Source organism: Anabas testudineus, chromosome 4 (genome assembly GCF_900324465.2).
Source record: "Anabas testudineus chromosome 4, fAnaTes1.2, whole genome shotgun sequence".
In the NCBI taxonomy this organism is placed as follows: Eukaryota; Metazoa; Chordata; class Actinopteri; order Anabantiformes; family Anabantidae; genus Anabas; species Anabas testudineus.
In genome coordinates, this window is record NC_046613.1 from 18,552,307 (window position 1) to 18,571,503 (window position 19,197).

The following is a 19,197-nucleotide window of genomic DNA, read 5'->3' on the forward strand; positions in this document are numbered from 1 at the left end:
TTATATTTATTTTAAGTCCACAAACTTAGAGCTAAAATGATTTTACTATAAAAATAAATATACAAATATGTCCACACTTAGTACTAATGACAATCATGAGTAACCTCTAGGACTCCCTCAAGCCACACACACACACACACACACACACACACACACACACACACACACACACACACACACTACCCCCACCTCACCGGCTGCAGCTGTTTCTTTAGTCTAAGATCACAAAATAAAGTCACACAAAATAAAAGCAAAAGGGAAAATGTGTTCCTTCAAAATAAATGACCAACATAGCGCGTCATGCTTGACTATTTTACCAAAGAGATTACACAAAGAAAATACTTATTTGTGCTGATGTTTTGAGAATAAAATAAAATAATAAAATTATATAACTCCTTTTGTTTCTCATTTTTGTAAGCATTTAACACTTTTAATGCTTCTTAAGTAATTTTTACACATTGGACAGGGATAAAAGTTATCCTGATTGAGCTTTCATGTGGAAATCAAACAAATCCTCCTATTATAGCCTGCAAAATTAATTACTTAGAAGAAAAATTTGGTAAAACATAGGGTAACAGCTTATAAGTTGTATTTTCACCTATTTGATCAAAATTAAAGCCATAATCAAAGTTATCATATGTGCAAAAGCAAAATCAACAGTTCTAATATCGTTTGCACCTAAAAGCTAATTAACAAAATGCTAAACTAGATTGATTAACTGATTAAGAAATATCTAATTAGGCTTTCTGTAGTGTCAAACATAAAGCAAACGATGTTCAATGCACGCTGAATGGACCCCCCCTCGACATTTATTTTGAAAGCGCAGCCGGAAGTTCTCTCTTCTTAATGTAGACACCTTGACTTCGGGTTTTCGCTCCCTGGGTTTTGGAAGTGGAAGAAGTTGAGGCTCCTCAGTCACCGGCGCCTCCTCCTCTCCGCTTCACCACCGAGGACAGAGGACCGACTCACAGCGGAAACTTCTGCAGGGGGACACGGTAAAGGTAGGTGACCGAGCCCGGCCACGCTGTCTGCTTCTTCATGCACAACCCTGCAAGGAAGCGGAGCTCCTATGATGTAGGCAAGAAGCTGCTCTCAGCTCTTGCAAACTCTCAAGAACTCAATTCTGCAGAGATTTTGAATGTCGCCTTTATTTAGCTTTATTTTTTTTTAAATGATCCATGACATGCACCTGTATGGACTTAACGTGGTCTTGTTGTTTTGTGCAGAACCCACTCCTCAAATCTATCATTGCACTGTTCTCTTTGCCTCAAGAGTTAATACGGCGTGTGCGTGCGTGCGTGTGTGTGTGTGTGTGCTGACAGCAGATACTCAGTGAAGTGTTGCACTGTGTCTGCAAAACCCTACACTTCACTATCATTTGTTATATATGTGACAACTCATAGACGTCACAGAGACTGTGTAGAGAGATGTTACAGCATGTCTTTTTAATGCACAACAGGACTTTGATTAGTTTTATGGCATGTGTGTACATGTGGGCCTATCTGTGATCCCTCACTGAACAGCATGAATGATAGATGAGTCATTTCATATGCTGACTTTGCAAAAATCTGCAAGTTTCTGCCTTGCATTTCCGATGTTTGTGCAGCATTTTTTTTGTTGTTTTTTTGCGGGGAAGTTGTTTTATAAAAATGCTTTATGCATTATTTGGTTTTATGGAGATGGCAGATGCCATAAATAGACTAGACTCTATCGTTTATGTAATGTATTTGTAGTTTGCATATGGGGTTTAGTGTCTCAGGTGTTTGTATTGTGAGTTGCTTGCACACACACTCACACATGCTGAGTACAGATGCACTGATTCCACTGTTTCTGTACCATATGATTCTGATTCCTCCACCTAGACTTCCTGCAGATACCAGGTACAGATCCAGTACCTGTGTGCTCTGTATTCCAAATGTTGAGACTCTCAGTTAATGAACGCTATTACGTCAAACGTGGAAAACTTTATTTAAACTGGATAATCTGGTGCCAATACAGATTCACTGCATCCGATTAATACATGTCAGATGTTTTGTGATTTAAATATTAGGAGATGACAGCACAGAATTGCACAGTAATGCCAGTATTTACTACTTATCTTTGTCTTGTGATAGTATTTTATTATTTATAGCTGTTGGCAACTCTAAAGCAGGTAAAAAAAAGCTGCACAGGAATGAATATGATAAAAGACAGAGAGAGAAAATCTTCCACTACCATCTGTGCTCTGTTCCCTGCGCTGCTGGCTGACTCACTTCATGTCGAGTCAGCTCTGTCTCTCACTAAATATTGTTTCAGACTTGAGAGGCACATTTTTAGTGTTAGGGGAGTACATCCGAGGTTCTCCGGCCTGTTTATGTTCCCACTTTTCATCTGCACACTGTTTATTTGGGGAAAATTGAGAAAGGAATGCCCGCCTCTCTCCTTTCTCTGTCTTTGTACCAGACAGAGAGTTTAGTCTGAGATATATCCCCCGGTTCTGTGAATTAGTCCTATCACCTGTTTCATTTAGAGATCTGTGTGAATCTCAACTGTTTTTTTTTTATTTTTTCCAATGTGGGAGCAACTGCTGCTGATTCAGACTGAAACTCTGCATCTGACGTGTGACATTCATCACATGGACTCGCAGCCTCACGGCCGTATTAGAGGAGAGAGGCTGCCCTGCCAGTTTAACGAAATAATAAACTGAACCTAAAGCTGATTCATGAGCTACTCCCTGATCAAAGTGGTGCAAGAGTGTGAGAAAGAGAGAGAGAGAGAGGGATTGAGTGGGGGAGTGCTAGACTCGAAGCTAAACTGAGGGACACTTAGCATCTGTTCGCTCCACACAGACTTTACTTTGAGCGGGTCATATGGCTTTGATTAGTGTGCTAGTTTTCGGATAGCTCCACTCACCCTGGCAACAGTTAGAGACAAGGACAGCATAGTTAGCTCCAGTCTTTAAAAGTAGAAAAAACTCACTGTACATCCTTCACATCACATGAAAAGCACCAGTCAGTGCTCGCTAGCAGACGACAAGATGAGAAAATGACATGTCAAATCACTTCTGGGTCCACTGGCTTGATTACATCGCAAATTTGGCCCACCCTTATATTCCCACCTAATTATCCTAAGCCATCCAACTTTTCTCTCTCTCGTTATAACAACGACCCTTTTCTTCTCCCCTCCTTCTTTTCTCTTTTGCAAATTGTGATTGAGTTGGAAATTATGTGGACTGTCTGCAGCTTCGACCGCGTTCTCCCTGCGGCCGTGATTGCAGCTATATGCTCCATATTCCTTGTACATCCAAGCAAAACACTAAGCAGAAAGTCGGCGTATGTGCGCGTCTGGCCTGCTGACAAACATTTGTTTTTTATTTTGCAAAAGTGATACAGCCCAGAGGGAAAGTTTTGCACAACAGACCACAGAAGATGTACGACACTATCACCTCTGCAAGACAGCTTGCTCTTAATTTAGCTGCATTTCTATGCGGTTTATATGGACCAATAATTTACCAAGAAGGCTGTGCATGCATGTTGTTGTGGGGATCTTTTGAAGGCTGTCCACAAATCTTATTAAGCAGCGTTACTTGAAAAGCACCAAGGGACAGCACAGAGTGGGTGCAGTCTTTCCCTCATTCTCCTGTTTAAATAAACAAGGGGAGAGTTAGTGGTAATGAAAAGCACTTGATATCAAGCTGCAAGTTTAATAACCCCACAATAAATCGAGAGCGGGAGCAGAAGAAGTAATGAAAATGGAGGGGAGTTTGGCTTGTGCAGGAAATGACTGGGAGAAAGCCTAAGGGAGGGGAAGAGAGGAAGACTTTTAGTTGTTCCACGTATGAGGGAAGCTGCAACAGTACAAAGACCCCTTAGTGTTTTTAAGCAAGTTCTCCTTTTACTGTACCCATTGCTGTTTGAAATCAAATGAGAAGCACATTAGGGCTCTTTACAACTCATTCCTCCGCTCAGTTCAGGGTATTAACACTCGAGAATGGCTCTCCCAGCTGGCCCAAACAGCTTACACTCTTGCTGTCTCCCTTTCATTCCCCTCGGGTTTTACACTCGTTTTTCTTTCCTCCTTTCCCTCCTCTTCAGGAGGCAACTTGTTCCCCCTGCTCTCGTCACCAAAAGGTTTCCCATCTGCTTCCGATTACCTTTGGCTGCAGTTGGTTAGCCGCCAGCCATGTGGGCCAGTGTGGCGTCTGTGCTCGCTCTTCTCTCCCCAGACGGCTGTGAGGGAGGGATGGAGGGGAGGGGAGAGAAGGACATGAGTGAACTGGGTGGGCAGACTTTACTGGAGGATAGCAGGAGCTGGGTTTTAGCTGACACTGCAATCCAAATCCAGGAAACTCAAGTCAAAGAGAAGGGCACCCATGAAAATAATGCAAATCCTGATCTTGGCTCTAGTCTGTTTTATTTTTTTTTAAGTCTGAGGAAGTCATATTTCATTGTTGTACAGCATGTTGGTCTTAAAGTAAGAAAATAAAATCAAAAATGAATACTGCTCAATTTAGAAGGAACATGGGGTTTATTTATAGCCCAGGACAGCAGTGTGGAAGATGAAGATTCAATCTGTGATGTGTAGATGACTGAACTCGTTATCCAGGTGCTGTCACTCACAGGATTACATTACGACATTATATTCTCTTATATTTCTGACACTGAGAAACAGTAGCACCTGGTAATGTGCAGCTTCTCCATCAAAGCTACTGTTCGTGCCATCAGGTGTTATGTCTCTGCTTGCTGAAAGTAACCAAAAAAGCTCCTGCAATTCAAATCACCCATCCTGCCCTCAGCACCTGAATCACTAACAGTGTCCTGTCTGGTCTGATCTGAGCTCCAACAAAAATCCTGTGGTTGAGGTGCAATTTCTTTCCCTGACTTGTGTTTCAGTGCTTTTGTGGCTTAAGTGCTGTTTTCTTCTTTCCTTTCTCCAACTGAAACATTTAAACCATTGTTCAGTCACATATTACATCTGCAGGTCTACAGAAGGTATTGCCTGCTTTTATCTGTCACCATTATGTAACATATCTGGGATCTGTATTCAGATTATTTATGTGTTTATATTTCTGCTCAGTATTATGTTTAGTGCATTCCTCCCCCAAATTCCCAAATATTTATATCTGTACATCCTCAAAAACACAGTATTGGTCAGGATCTAATTATTACAGTACTTCTGCTTTTGTCTGAGATGTAAACAAGCTTCATATAGACACTCATACCGCCAGCCAATTAGTAGGCTATACAGTTCGGCAGCCAGCCAGCAAGTCACTCAGCCATACACTGAACTGCTATAGTCAGCCAGCGTAACAGTGATGGCAACCTGCTGCTCCTCTCAAATTGGCTCATTTTACCCCCAGAGCCTCTGACATAATACCCACTTCAAGCCCTGTTTGGGCATCAAGCGCAACTTTTTACAAGATCAATGGCTTCCTTTGTGCAGTGTTTGAAGTCTTTCCGGTGGGCAGCCACCTTAAAGAGTGGGGCCTCAGGGCCCCCAGGTTAGGACCTGCTGTTGTCTGTGGTCATCGGAGTGAAAGACACCGTGTTTGCCCTTTGCCAAAGCCAAGATTGATTAGCTTAGGAAACAAAGCAGTACTGGGCGGTCTGAAGGTCTGCGGAATATGAACTGACTAGGTTTGTCTTGTTGTTAGACAGTCACTGCACGGGTCAGTGAGATCTCCGGCTCTGTTCTGCCCTCCTCTTTGAGCCTAAATCCGTCTTTCCCCTCCCTTTCACCGCTTTTACTGACTTTGCTCCTGTAATCACTGAACAGTTTTTTTTCTACAGGGCTGCACAGAGGAGTCGAAAATCTTCCACTGATGCCGAGCTCCTTGGGAAATACATCTGGGCTTTCTCTACTTCTATGAGGACTCCTCCAGGACTCATCACCACTTGCTGACACACTGTAGAGGCTGCTATGTCTGTCTGAACTCCCAGCGCTCCCTGCAGCCATGGCCCAACAGAGCGCTGAGCTGTCCCACTGCTAGGCGACGGGGCACCTGAGAGGGAAGGAGACATGTTGGGACAGACGCCCGGGGACCACTGCACTGAATTCTGTTACTATAGCAACTACTGTAGTAACCATGGAAATGCTATGGAGGACTGGTCTGGTCTGCACTGTCATCGTCGTCATGGCTGCCACCGAGGTCGCTGGAGGTCACAGAGATGAGTTCGCTCAATCGCAAGGTGAGCGGCAACAGATAATGAATCACATCATTTCCTCTCATGTATTGAAAGCTGCGTGAAATTTTGTTTTTCCACTGAAATATTATGCATCTTTAACTTTCCAGGAAATAATAATGTTGAGTACAGAAAAACAATTTCCCTCTAGGATTAATACATTTTTCCAAGGAATAATTTTTGCCTGCACATTGTTCTGGCATTTTCACAGCATTAGTCACATATATCAAAAGCACAATGGACGCATTTGTCACAACACAATACATTGTGATGATTTTATTTGCACAATATTGCTGAACACAGTAACACATACACTGGTTAAAAGCTTTCTCGGACTACTCCCTCCTGTTTTTATATGATCACTGTGTGTTTTCAGAATGCAGGTGTCTAATAATGCTGCAGAAAATGCTGGTGGACTTCCTGAAACCTCGTAAACTGCTCTCCCAAGAACTGTCTTAAGTTAGCACTAGCATGAGACTCAAACACAGCTCTCCTTCTTCCTGCTCTGCTTTGCTCTTCTAACATCTGCTATGCTCTGCTGCACTTTGCACAGCCCTTCAGGTATTAGTAGGGCCCTCAAAATTCAATCTCAATCTAAAGGACATTTATCATCCTTCTCTTCCAGTGAGCTACTGTCCTTGACTGTATTTACATGCACTCAAGTACCCAGGTTATTGGAAATCTATGTATACATGCAATCTGATTTCTCCTCCGTCTCAGACTTCAGAATCAGTGCTCGTTGATTTTAACTGTAGGGCCCATAGTGACAGAAAACAGTGCTTTCTGACAGTACAGGGGTTCAGAGGGAAATAGATCAGAGAGAGAGACCGAGCAGCAAACTGTCTGAATGAAGGAAATCAGCGAAAAGCAGCGTATTTAGATTTCTGTGAAACACTTTTGTGTTTTTCTCATTTTCAGTTGGACTTTACGTGGACTTTAAGAACAAGGCAGCGTCATTCTGTAATTATCTACCCTGGGAAAACATCTACACTATTGAAGTAGCTTCCTTTTCAGATACTTCGTCGTCATCCGAGGCTGACATGCTGCTCTCACTTTCAGACACCGGGCTTTTGTTGTTGTTGTGGACGCAATAGAAAGATTGAGGCAGATAAAACCAGAATTTACAGCTAAGATGATAGAGAGACAGAAACCCTGTATCTACTATAATGTTACGTTCAATAATCTTGGTATTATTATAGAAACGTGTGTTCACCCTTTGTGTTACACTCTTGTGTGAAGCAGCTCTAAAACCTTGTTGCATAATAGAAGTTAAACCTTTCAAAAATGAACTGTGACAAGAGTGTGTGACAGAGATCTGCTTTGAATTATGCACCCGCACAGCACAGACCTCATTCTTTGAGGTCTTTATAAATAGTGGGAAACATCATTGGTTTATTGTCTGTAATACTGGCTTCATACTGAGGGCTGCTTTAATTATTTTCAGTCTTTGTGAGCAACAGCACTTTTAATGTATTTTATAGTTGACATGTCCAGGCAGAAATCTGCTTTTCATTTTTATAAGGAACAAAAACCCTTCTCAATGCTACCCATGTCTAGAAATTCACAATAAATAATGTTTTTAATTTGAATTGAACTTGAATATAGGATTATGCTTTAATTTTATTATTCCATTATGGCTGTAATTGTTTTGTTTTTTACTATTCTCATGCACAGTTCTCGGATGAGAAAAAGTTGGGTGAAATAAGTCTGTTAAATGTTTTATGTATTAACAGGAAGTCTGACTGGCTGAAGCTGAACTTCACAAAATCTCTGCCTTCACAAATCATGTTTCTGTGGCACAGCCACGTGCCTGCCCCCCTCACCTCTCACCACACAGTCTCTCGGTCTCCCTCGCATACACACTGAAGCTGAAGCAACTGAAATCCCCTTAAGGCAAAGACATAAATTCCCTCAGTGTCCGTGTCTCATCACCCAGAACAAGGCTGTGATTGTGTGTGTCCTAAACCTAAACTCTGACCCCTCAGAGCCATCTGCCTCCAATAGTCGAGCACGGTGCTTCCTCTAAAGACTTAAAGATGGTTTATACAGTATTTCAACCAGGCTCTAAAGCCATTAATAGAAAGGAGGAAGAATCAGGCTGATTTATTATAACAGAACTGTAATGAGAACTGAAAACAAAAGAAAAGACGGAGGCGGAGGAGTGATAATGTAACAGCTGAGCAAATATGTACAGGAGAGAAGAGCTAGAGAGTAATTCTTACAATAATTAGGCCTATATAGATACTTTGATTTACAACATGGTGTCTAATTTGTCCCTGTAAGAACATTGGATGTTGGATGGAAGTAGCCTGAGACTGTATTTTGATATAGTTGAAACAGTTTGAGACCCAGCCATCAGTGGATTATTGTAGATCCTTCCTACAGTCATGTACACTATATGGCCAAACATATACTGACACTCCAGACACTGGAGTCTACTGCTAAACCAGCCTTCACTCTTCTGTGAGCTCTTCTGGAGGGATTTTCTCTCATTCAGGGATTTTCTCTCATTCAGCCACATGGGCTCCTCAAGATGTTGGCTGTGTTTAAGATCAAGGTCAAGTCAAGGTCTTTTGCAGCAAAATATATACTCTATCAGACTTTACTAACCCTGCCACTTGGGTCTTCAGTTAACTACTGTGCACAAACTATTACAAGCAAATAAATATTACTGTACAGTATTTGTATCTGTAATAACTTCCCAGTGTGTGCTACTGAGGCTGCATTCAGCTGAAGGGCAGGATGGAAAGGCAGATAACGTCTGATCGAGTTATCACTTGTTTTGATATCCACCTGAGGTGCCACGGAGGTGTGTCTGGGATGTAGGGAGGAACACTTTTCCATCCAAAATATTTCCGTCCACTATTTTTATTTGGTGATAACAGCAGAGTGATGCAGAGTGATGCCCTGGGTGGATGGGTGTATTTATCAGCTGCAGTGTGTGACCCCAGTCAGGGAGTGTCTCCTGTTAAAAAGTTTTCCGTTCTCAATCTCTATCTGCTTTTTACTTTGATGTTGAATCAGATGATGGACAATTTTGACACTCTTGGTCCTTCTGCAGAGCCGCTATGCTCTGCTAATAGTATGGTATAATCTGCTATGGGTACTAGTTTAGATTCTCAGGGTCGACTAGAGACCACAGGACGGGAATAATTATGTGCAGGAGCATGTGATGTAAAGCATGTTGTTCCTCGTCCAACTTATTAAAATGTATTTAACTAGACGGCTGCAGAAGGATTGATAGATGTTTACTATAGCTTTATAACTGTATTTAACTATGCATGTAATTATTTTATCTCACAGGTACTGTCCACATCCAAATGTGATTAGCCCACCACTGTACATACCATGTTTTTATGGCTTCATGATGTCATCAAGAGCAGTGATGCTGCTGCTCTCTTTGTTGTGGCAGCGTGAGGAACTGGTTAGAAATCCTGCGGCGAGTCTTTAATGGCCTTTTAAAAAAAACACTTCCGTACAAACCTTTTGTTCAAACTGCAGTCAAATTTGTTTTGCTGGTTTTCATTAGTGTACAGTTTATTCTGTGTGAGATCTCATTATTTTCTTCCACTGAGGTTAGTTATATCTACTTTAGTAACGACCTCCTTTCATTTTCTCTCCAGGAGCATTTCCTGTGCTTCAAAGGTTATGGTATCACCACCTTCCTGATTACTTGCTGTGGTTTGTGAGAACAAGATGGATATAGTACATTGTGGGAAGCTGCTCTTAGGAAGAAACTGTGTTTGGGAATGTTTGAAGAATAGAGTTAGAAGTTAAGTTGTGCCATTTTAAAAATATCAGTGTGATTCTTTTTATTTTACTTTGTTTTACTATTTTCTTTTTTACAAGTTTAATCATCAATTTCTTAATACATTTCTTTTTTTATCAATAGATGGGAACTGGCTTTCTTTATAATTGTGCATGTATCAAATGAGGGAATAAGACAATGTCCATTTGTGTTCTCATGACTTAAACCAACTTCCCATGTCAAGGATACAGTGCAGCCTCACGAGTTCCATGTGAAGGCAGCATTTGTAATTGTCCTTGGTGTTTATTCAAGCCAGACCTATCCAGTGCTTACAGAGTGTTTTTTTCCAAGTCTGTACCAGGGAACTCTGATCTCTGGGTATTTACTCTGTGTGGGAATGGGCTACTTCTCCACCAACTGAGGTGACCTTTCCCTGTTAGTTAGCTGACGATGGCTGTTTGGAGTTGTGTGTGTGTTTGGACAATAAATCTCCACCAGGTCCTGGCATAGACTGGGACAGACAGGAAATATACAGTTTCAGGGAAACTGTAGTGACATCTCTTTGGCCTCGTGAGGGAGAGAGAACTTGAACTGAAGGGATCTTTTCAGCATTGAGCCAAAAAGTCTTCAAATTTCTTTTTGCCTACTGGGCTACTTTTAGCTTACGCAAAATAAGCATCTCCCCAACCGTCACCTGTTTATAATTAGAGTCGGTTAGATAAAGGATGTTAAAATGGGATTTTACGGCCTCTTTTTCTGTCTCTCTGCAGCTGCCTTCCTGTCCAGTTTAGATCAATATGAGATTGCCATCCCAGTACGTGTGGGACCTAATGGCGCGACACTGGATGCAGAAACACCTCAACACCACAGAAGAAGGCGCAGCACTGAAGACAAGCTGCCAGATTCTGTATTATGCTTTTCTCTTCGTTCGTCCTACATTTATACACAACTTAAAGTCTCTCTTTAAAATAATTAAATAAAAAATTCTGACTGTCTCTAAGCTCTTCTACCAGCTCTCCACGTCACGTAATAACTTCCTGCTGAACCTGACGCTGCAGGGAGGTCTGCTATCCCGGCAGTTCAGGGTGGAGTATTGGAAGAGGGGTCGATTAGCCTGGAGTCACCCTTACTCTCCCCACTGCCACTATGTAGGACACCTCCAAGACCAGCCGCACTCCAGCAAAGTGGCCCTGAGCAACTGCAATGGCCTGGTAAGACTACAACTAATCCAATACGCTGAGTGAGATAAGCAGCGACAGCAGTGCTGGCTCAGCAACAGTGGGATCAGAAACACTTGATTCCCACATCAAAGCTTGAAACTTTAACAAAATTGGAGTCCTAATGCCTACTTTAATCATCGGTCAAATCAATCAGTGTGGTCCTCAGACATCACAGTGAGCTAGAATTAAGTTTCAGGTACGTCCAGACCTAATCTGAAAGGGAAGATTCACTGTAACAGAGGTTCTTTGTTTGGTTTTTCATTGATTTTGTTCCAATAGTTAACCAGACAAGTGTGGAAGGTTGAGAAATATCCAGTGCAGCTACTGTAGACTTACCAATTTGCACTAGCTTTGTTGTTTAGAGGTGTATCTATTGTGAAAGATTATAGGATGTTAATTGTCTCACCCAGTGGTAGCCTGAATTGACCTGAATGAAATAAACTCTGCACTAACAGCAGTGGACTTTTAAAAAAGCATCCCACACTTATACATTCATGTCATATGTGATGGGATAAATTGTAGAGGTGGGAAAGATTTTTACATTTCCAACTTGTATGATCGTTTACTTCAGAAGCTCAAAGTCAGTGTAAGAGTTAAAATGCTGTGCAGTGACAATGTGATACTGTATCTGGGTTTAATCACATTGAAGACGGAAGCATTCATGTTTGTTTTTGTTTTCAGTGGTCTTTATTCTAATTATGACTCAGATGATGATGTGAATCCGGTTTAAATGTCGGAAACGGGTAATTACAGTAACACTGACACAGCATGCCTAAAATGATGAGGGTCTTTTACCTTTGTCTGATGGCAGAAGTGTTTATACCTGTTCCTATACCTATACCTGTTGAATAGATTTTTAACCTTCTGGAAATTGTCACAGCTTCCCAAAGTGGGCTTGTTGAGCCGTTCCATTTATTCCCCTTATTCTCACGGAGTCATGTCAGCGCACCATAACAGAGGACTGGCATTTGTATGACTCACTCGATGGGATCTCCTGATTTGTGCTGCATCATTTTGTTGACGCATCGTTTTCCTGCATTCACAGCACCATGCACTGTATCTGTGTATCCTCTCTCTCTACAAACAGCAAGCCCCACAGTGACAGTTGTATACACAGCTGAGGATTAGATGTGTTCAGAAAGCGTTAATAAGCAGCACACGTAATTACTGTTAGTCAAACCAGCATGAGCACATTCACTAGAGAGCGGGCTGTGTGTGCAGAGGAGCATCACTAACTTTATTATGAGATTAAAGGCACTTTGAAAGCTGCCGCAGTGAGTCGAGGGGAGACACTGAGCAGAATCAAAGCAAAGTGTTAGTGTATCGCTCTCTGTCTCACTCTCCCATTTTTCTCGCTCTCATTCACTCTTTCATGCTCTCACATGTGTTTGTATTTGCTCTGTTCAGTTTGTTCGGTCCTGATCCTCTTCTCAGAGGGGTCCACGGTTCATTTGCAACGGACTCTATGAGACAGGCGGTCTTAGTATTGAGAAAATGGGAACACAATATGTGGAATATGATGATCGTGTTAAGCTTGTATTGCTATAAAAGTGTCTGTAATATCTCTAGTGTCATGACTTTATTATTGTATCATGTTATTTTGCATTTAATAAATTCCCATCAAGAATAAGAAAACTGATATTAGAGTGGTACTCAGTAGTTATATTAGCAATTGTTATTGCGCTTGGTGAATTCCCAGCTTCACTCGAAAGCCACAGTCTTTTTCCTGCAGGAAAAAAAAACCTCCGTCCAAGTCCAGAGACTGTGGAGTAGACAAACCGCATGTATGTGCTGCATCCAAAAATACATGTAGGCAGTGATGATAAATGGAAGGCAACTATTTTCACAAACTAAATACCAACCTGAAGATGTGGTGCATTCACAGAGGTTAACTCTTCTCGCTGCTATTATTTAACTTTTACCTTAACTTTTCCAGCCGATCTGTTGCTTCATCTTTGACAGTGTTGACAGTAGAAGTGAAGTGAAATGAGTTTTAGTACTGTCATTGGTAGACCGAGCTGTTATTAAGGACTTATATAGTTTGCAAACCTGTTTTATGCTGCATATTTGGCACTGGGGCTCAGAACTTTTGGACTGGCCTGAACCTTAAAGTGTGTTTTTAATCATGATAGCAATTGTCCCGGCTGTTCTATTAAATTCTATTCTAATCTACTCTATTCTACCCTACAAATCTGTCTCTCTGCAGCAGGGGGTGATTGTTGCAGGGGGAGAGGAGTACCTGATTGAACCCCTTGTCTCACCAGATAACCAGACCAGGACTGAGAGGGGGGAGAGAGCAGAGGGGCGCCCTCATGTGGTTTACAAACGGTCATCTCTCCGCCATCAGTACAAGGGCAAATCCTGTGGAGTCATTGGTGAGAGCGCAGATTTTATGGTCTTTTTAGTAGCAGCAGTAACGTCCAGACTGGACTAGTAAAGTGTCCCAGGCTGATTTGCGTAGAGGCCGGCTTGTGGTCGTGCCTGAGACCTGAATTGTGATTGGGTGTGACCAAGATTGTGTTACAGGGCGTTGCAGAAGAAGTAAAAATATGTTCAGAAAACCATCTTTGGATGAATAAAAGTTTAAAAATCCTGCTTTAATCCTGCTCTTTGGTCATGGTAAGAGTTTCACATGATCATTGTCAATCTTCCAGCAAATGCAAAACGTTTGGAGAATGTTTTGGCTGATCTACCACTGCCATCATCTCTACTACACGTGTTCAAAATGTGAGTTTGTGTGATCCTCCTCAGATGAAAAGCCGATGAAGGGCGCATCATGGTGGCAGCGGACACTGAAGACACCTCCGCATCATGTTGGTCGAGGGCAGCTGCCCCTTAAGCGTTCAGTAAGCCGCGAGCGTTATGTGGAGACGCTGGTGGTAGCCGACAAGATGATGGTGGGTTACCATGGTCGCAGGGACATCGAGCAGTACATCCTAGCTGTTATGAATATTGTAAGTTTCACAACACAAAAGATGTAAATGTGCTGTATTACAAGTCACTTTCCTGTTTTATTTTATTGTTTCTGACGCCTGGTAAAATGTCTGAAAGCTTCGCGCCAAGTTTCACACTATAAAACGGAGACAGGCTGAGAAGATGTGGTGAACATGATGTTTTGTTGTTGTGTCATTTAGTTTTTCTAAGCTGTCAGCAACAATCTGTCACACAATCATGGTTTAGTTATTTGGCATTGTTTAAAACAAAAGAACAGCTTGGAGCCAAATAAGAAACTTTTTAGAAGATTAAAAAACAAAAAAAAAAACTGATGGCAGATAAACAGTAAGTTTCTGTGCTACTTTAATGTAACACTTATTTATTAGTTATATAAAGAAATACATCAGATTTATGTTTATTTATTTGCATAAATAATATTTAAAAACAAAAACAAATGTGTAGATGTTTTTTTTCCCCCCTTGTGGTGGCCATATGTTTCAGTCAGACAAACTTGGATTACATGTCATCATCTGCTCTGTTTCTGTCACTGTGGATCACTTCACACATTTTATCACTTTAAACCTACACACACACACGCACACACACACACACACACATGTTTGGAATGTATTTAATGAATGGTTGGCCAGCTGCTATTGTTACGAAGCAGGTTACATCCAGAGTGTTACAAAATCACAGAAACCAGAAGCGTCTCTTTAGTGGTGTTGAGCAAAGTGGGCCAAATTACAGCAGTCACCAGTAATGACAAGTGTCTGAGTGCAGCTTTAGTCTTAGTAGTGGGTTTAGATCTGCTCTTTTTTCATCACTGTTGGTGCTTTAACTCTTTGGCTATAACATAACTTGCAAAAGTGGGCTCGACTGGTTCATCATCTGTTTTTAAGACTGGTCTTTTCTTGTTTCCCTGGAGGTCAGGTTGCCAAACTGTTCCAGGATTCTAGCCTGGGGAATGCAGTCAACATTGTGGTGACGCGGCTTATCCTGCTGATGGAAGACCAGGTAAATAAAGTTTGTCATCTACTGTAATTACCTGTACAACACCCTCCTCTCTTCTATGTATGTCTCTCTGTGCTTGCCCTCATTACTTTTCTGTGCAGACTGCACAATACAGTCCCTGACCAGTGTCTATAGGCTCCTTGTTTGTGTTAAAGTGTTGGCTTAAGTGTCTTTTCCTCCACCCCTCTCTCCAGACTGTGAGTGTGCGTCTTGTGAATGGCAGCTGTAATGAAAGGGGTTAGAGGATGTAAGGAGGAGAGGAAGAGGGAGATGGGTGAGGAAATGCGGAAAAGTCAGGGAATGAGGGGCGTTTTGTACCTGTCAAACAGAGCTGCTTTGTAGTTGTCAGGCTTGTTACTGCTGTGAACAGTGATCTCTCTGACCATAGCTATGACGCATGTCGAGAGTGTAGCAAATCTCAAAGTTAGATTTAGACGCTGATGTAAAACAAATCAGCGTCTAAATCTGCTTCACAAGAGGAGTTACACAAATCTAAATGGGTTGCATTTAAGGGACAAGACTATACCTTCAAGCTTCAAAATCACCAGGTTCCTCAGGCAAATTATTTCTGGGTGACGGATAAATTCTGTAGTATTCTTATTATTGTAATTTCATAAGACTAATAACTGAAGTGGTAGAAGGAGCACAGTGGATTGATCTCAAATCTCACTCTACTGCTTGGTTAATTCCCAAAAGAGGCATATTATTAGCTGCAGAACGAGCTTGTACTAATTAGCACATGTTACCATGCTGATGTGCTAAACTACATGCTTTTTGTCTTGGGAATCCACTCCAGCTCGTCTGAAGTGCATGACCTTACCAGCATAGCTCAGGAGAAGACTGAGCCCTCCCAGCAAATTACCTTATTCTCCTGCCATTACTAGCATGTGGTGCGACGGTGCAGCCGACTCCATCGTAATGTTGACCTTGTAGTGATCTGACAGATGAATCATATTGAATTAAAGTGGCGTTATAGTGTGGCTTTGGGGTTTCCTCCATAGCTGTCCTAATAGGGAGCATTTATGATTCATACTGTTCATACTGCATCAAAATTAGCCCCATAATTTTCCCGCTCAGATGTGTTTGTCATCTGACAGGCTGAATAGGTAAATGTTAGGATCATTAGCGGTGTGCACTATTAGTGTTGTTATTCTTACTCCATGGACCGCTGAGGTTGAGGTCGGGACAGGACTGAGCGTAGCCTCAGTGAGCGGTTTTGTTGTTGGTTTCCAGGTCTGAAAACGGAGAGCTGCCCATGGAAAGGAAACCCAGGCCAGCGGTGGGCCCAGAAATGAGGGACTGTGGGATGAGACAATTACTAGTTATGTCACCACTTGCATTCCTGGGTTACGAGTTCTCGCCAGCTGTGGCCAACAGTGCACTCCCTCCTCTCCTTTTCCTCTCTGCACTCGCATAATACTAGAAAGCACCTTTACTCTAATATTGCCCTCACATTAGCTTCTGTGATACATTGGAGGGACATTTTTCAAAATGTTTTCAAGGTGTAGTGTGGTATAATCTGTTGAGAAGGGGAAACCATGTATCTTCAAATGTGAAATGTAAATTTTAATGTTAAACTGAAGAATTAAAACTCCTTTCTCCCTCCCAGCCAACACTAGAGATCAACCACCATGCAGGGAAGTCTTTAGACAGCTTCTGTAAATGGCAGAAAACCATCCAGCACCGGAGCAGCTATGGGAACGCCATACCAGACAATGGGATCGCTCACCACGACACTGCAGTGCTAATCACCAGGTTAGGACACCAACTGATGAATGATTTGCAGAGAAACAGTACCAAACTGCACAGGTTCCCCTGCTACATCTTCTCCAGGTCATTGCTGTAAATAAGCATAAGTCTGTTTTCCTTACAGGGTTAAATCAGTGTTTCCTCTCAGCTGAATTCTTACATTCCCAGCCCGTCTCCTCACAGACTTCCAGACTGTGTCTTGTCCTGTCTGATGTGACGATAGCTGGGCCTGCTCTGCCCAGTTCAGCATCTGAAGAAAGACAGAGATACGGGGAGAGAGTGAGAGACAATGAAATATGTATTACTTTTTAAAAAAAAGTCTTAAAAAAACTGGAAAGAGACCTAGAGAGGATGAGAAAGCGAGCAGAAAACTATTCCGCAGAGAAAATGCTGAATCTCCTGGAAGAAAAACAGAGACAACAGTGTTAGTTGCACATTAAACAGATAAAACGCTGATGCTATTGACTGAGGAATGTGCAGCAGCAAACAGCACAACCACAGCCTGGTCAGAGTCATCTGAATGGGATGGGGCCAGAGCTGCCACAAATTCTTTCCTATTCTTTGTAAAACAATGTGCTGTAAACTCATGTTAGAGGAGGTGTAAAAAAAAAAAAGTATGCTTTAGATAGATAGATGTCTTTTTTTAGTTGCGGTGTCGCTGGTGGCTTTGTGAGAACTTTTTGGTTTTCCGACAGTGTTTATCAAGCAGGGGATGGACGCTTTCCAGACAGATGACACCACAGTGGCCGTCCAAGATTTCCTGCTATTGTTCTTTTAAAAGTATATCTGTCTGCTATCACTGCTGTCCACTGTCTGTCCACAGTGTCTGTGTGAGCGTGTGTCAATCTCAGCCGGTGAATGCATCATATGTCCAATTCTAGTATGTTTGTATGTGTTTGTAAGTACTTAATAGGCTGTTTTAAACAGCCTGGTGTATTTTCTTTTCCCTCTGTAGGTATGACATCTGCATCCAAAAAAACAAGCCATGTGAAACCTTAGGTAACGCACACTCATACTGTCCTTTTATACTCATGAAAAAATCAACCCTGTCCACCAAAGCTTTATATTCACATTCAGTCTATGTGTGCTCGTGTAACAGGTCTGGCTCCTGTAGGAGGGATGTGTGAGCCTGAGAGAAGCTGCAGCATAAATGAGGACATCGGCCTGGGAACAGCCTTCACTATCGCCCATGAAATAGGACACACGTAAGTGTCCCACTACCGTTCTTAGCTAAAGGCAAATTAGATGGAGAGCTAAAGGTATCAGGCAGGATAAAGGTATCTACAGAACCTTATCCTCATTTGGTGAGAGGGTTGATCCACCTTTTTTGTTTAGAGTGAACAATCTCAGGAGTTTAATGGCTGTGACCCTTGTCATTGTTAAATCTGTATTGGGAGCTACCTGACGTCGGTGGTCAAACATTTCTATTAGGGCTTGAAATTATTTTAATCATATTGAATGTCACCTAACTTTTTGCACGTTGCAACATCACATTGTTGCAGGTAGAGGTCCTGTAAATTACACAATAGCCCACCAAGACTGTCGAGACGTTATGCTTTCAGATCCCTGAGAGATTGTCCATGAATCTACACAGCTCCAAAGAAAGTCTATACACTGGCAAGAAAAAGTATGTGAACGTTTTGGAATTTCATGGTTTTCTGCATTATGTGTCATAAAATGTGATCTGATCTTCATCTAAGTCAAAACTATAGTCAAGTCAAATAAAAGGCTGAAACTCTGTAGGAGGTGATGCAACGGGACAATGACCCAAAACACACAACAGAATGGCTTCAGAAAAACAAAATCTGCCTTTTGGAGTGGCCCAGACCTCAACCCAACCGAGATGCTATGGAACGACTTGAAGGGGACCACACACACGAGACGTTCTGCAGGAAGAATGGGCTAAAATTCCTCCTGAACAATGTGCAGGTCTGATCCACAGCTGATCCAACCAGTTTTTATGGTTATTCTCAATGAAGACATGAAACATCTGACTTTTTTGTGTTATTATTTTAGACACATTGTATTTGTTAATACTTTTGACTTAGATGAAGATCAGATCACATTTTATGGCACATTAATGCAGAAAACCATGAAAAACCATGACCAAAACGTTCACATACTTTTTCTGGTTAATCTCTAACACCATGAGTCATTTCCATCAGTGGAGTGTGTCAGTAGTTGTATAATTTTTAACTGTGTATAACAGGACTCTGAGCAATGCCTTGTGTTTTATATTTGGATCCTCTAGAAAACTACAGTATAATTGGTCTGAAATAGCTGATTTGCATCACTTGAATCTGCCTGTAAGCCTTATGTTTTGTCATAAATGCAGTAAATCAACTAAAATTAGTTACTCCAGCTTCTTTTG

At 41.8% G+C, this 19,197-nt stretch overlaps 1 protein-coding gene across 2 annotated transcripts in view; it reads left to right on the forward strand.

The window, feature by feature from the left end:
- The first annotated feature begins 877 nt into the window (after nt 1–877).
- adamts10 (ADAM metallopeptidase with thrombospondin type 1 motif, 10) overlaps nt 878–19,197 on the forward strand; it is a 34,432-nt gene continuing 16,112 nt past the window's right edge. Inside the window, exons 1-10 of one of the 2 annotated variants that reach the window (XM_026344878.2) lie at nt 878–1,001; nt 5,769–6,167; nt 10,680–10,816; nt 10,911–11,120; nt 13,336–13,504; nt 13,881–14,083; nt 14,997–15,080; nt 16,687–16,832; nt 17,782–17,825; nt 17,926–18,031. In XM_026344878.2, coding sequence (XP_026200663.1) covers nt 6,065–6,167; nt 10,680–10,816; nt 10,911–11,120; nt 13,336–13,504; nt 13,881–14,083; nt 14,997–15,080; nt 16,687–16,832; nt 17,782–17,825; nt 17,926–18,031 — 1,202 coding nt within the window. In that variant the 5' untranslated portion in view covers nt 878–1,001; nt 5,769–6,064. The remainder of the gene's footprint in view (nt 1,002–5,768; nt 6,168–10,679; nt 10,817–10,910; nt 11,121–13,335; nt 13,505–13,880; nt 14,084–14,996; nt 15,081–16,686; nt 16,833–17,781; nt 17,826–17,925; nt 18,032–19,197) is intronic. The other variant, XM_026344879.2, reaches the window with a different exon arrangement.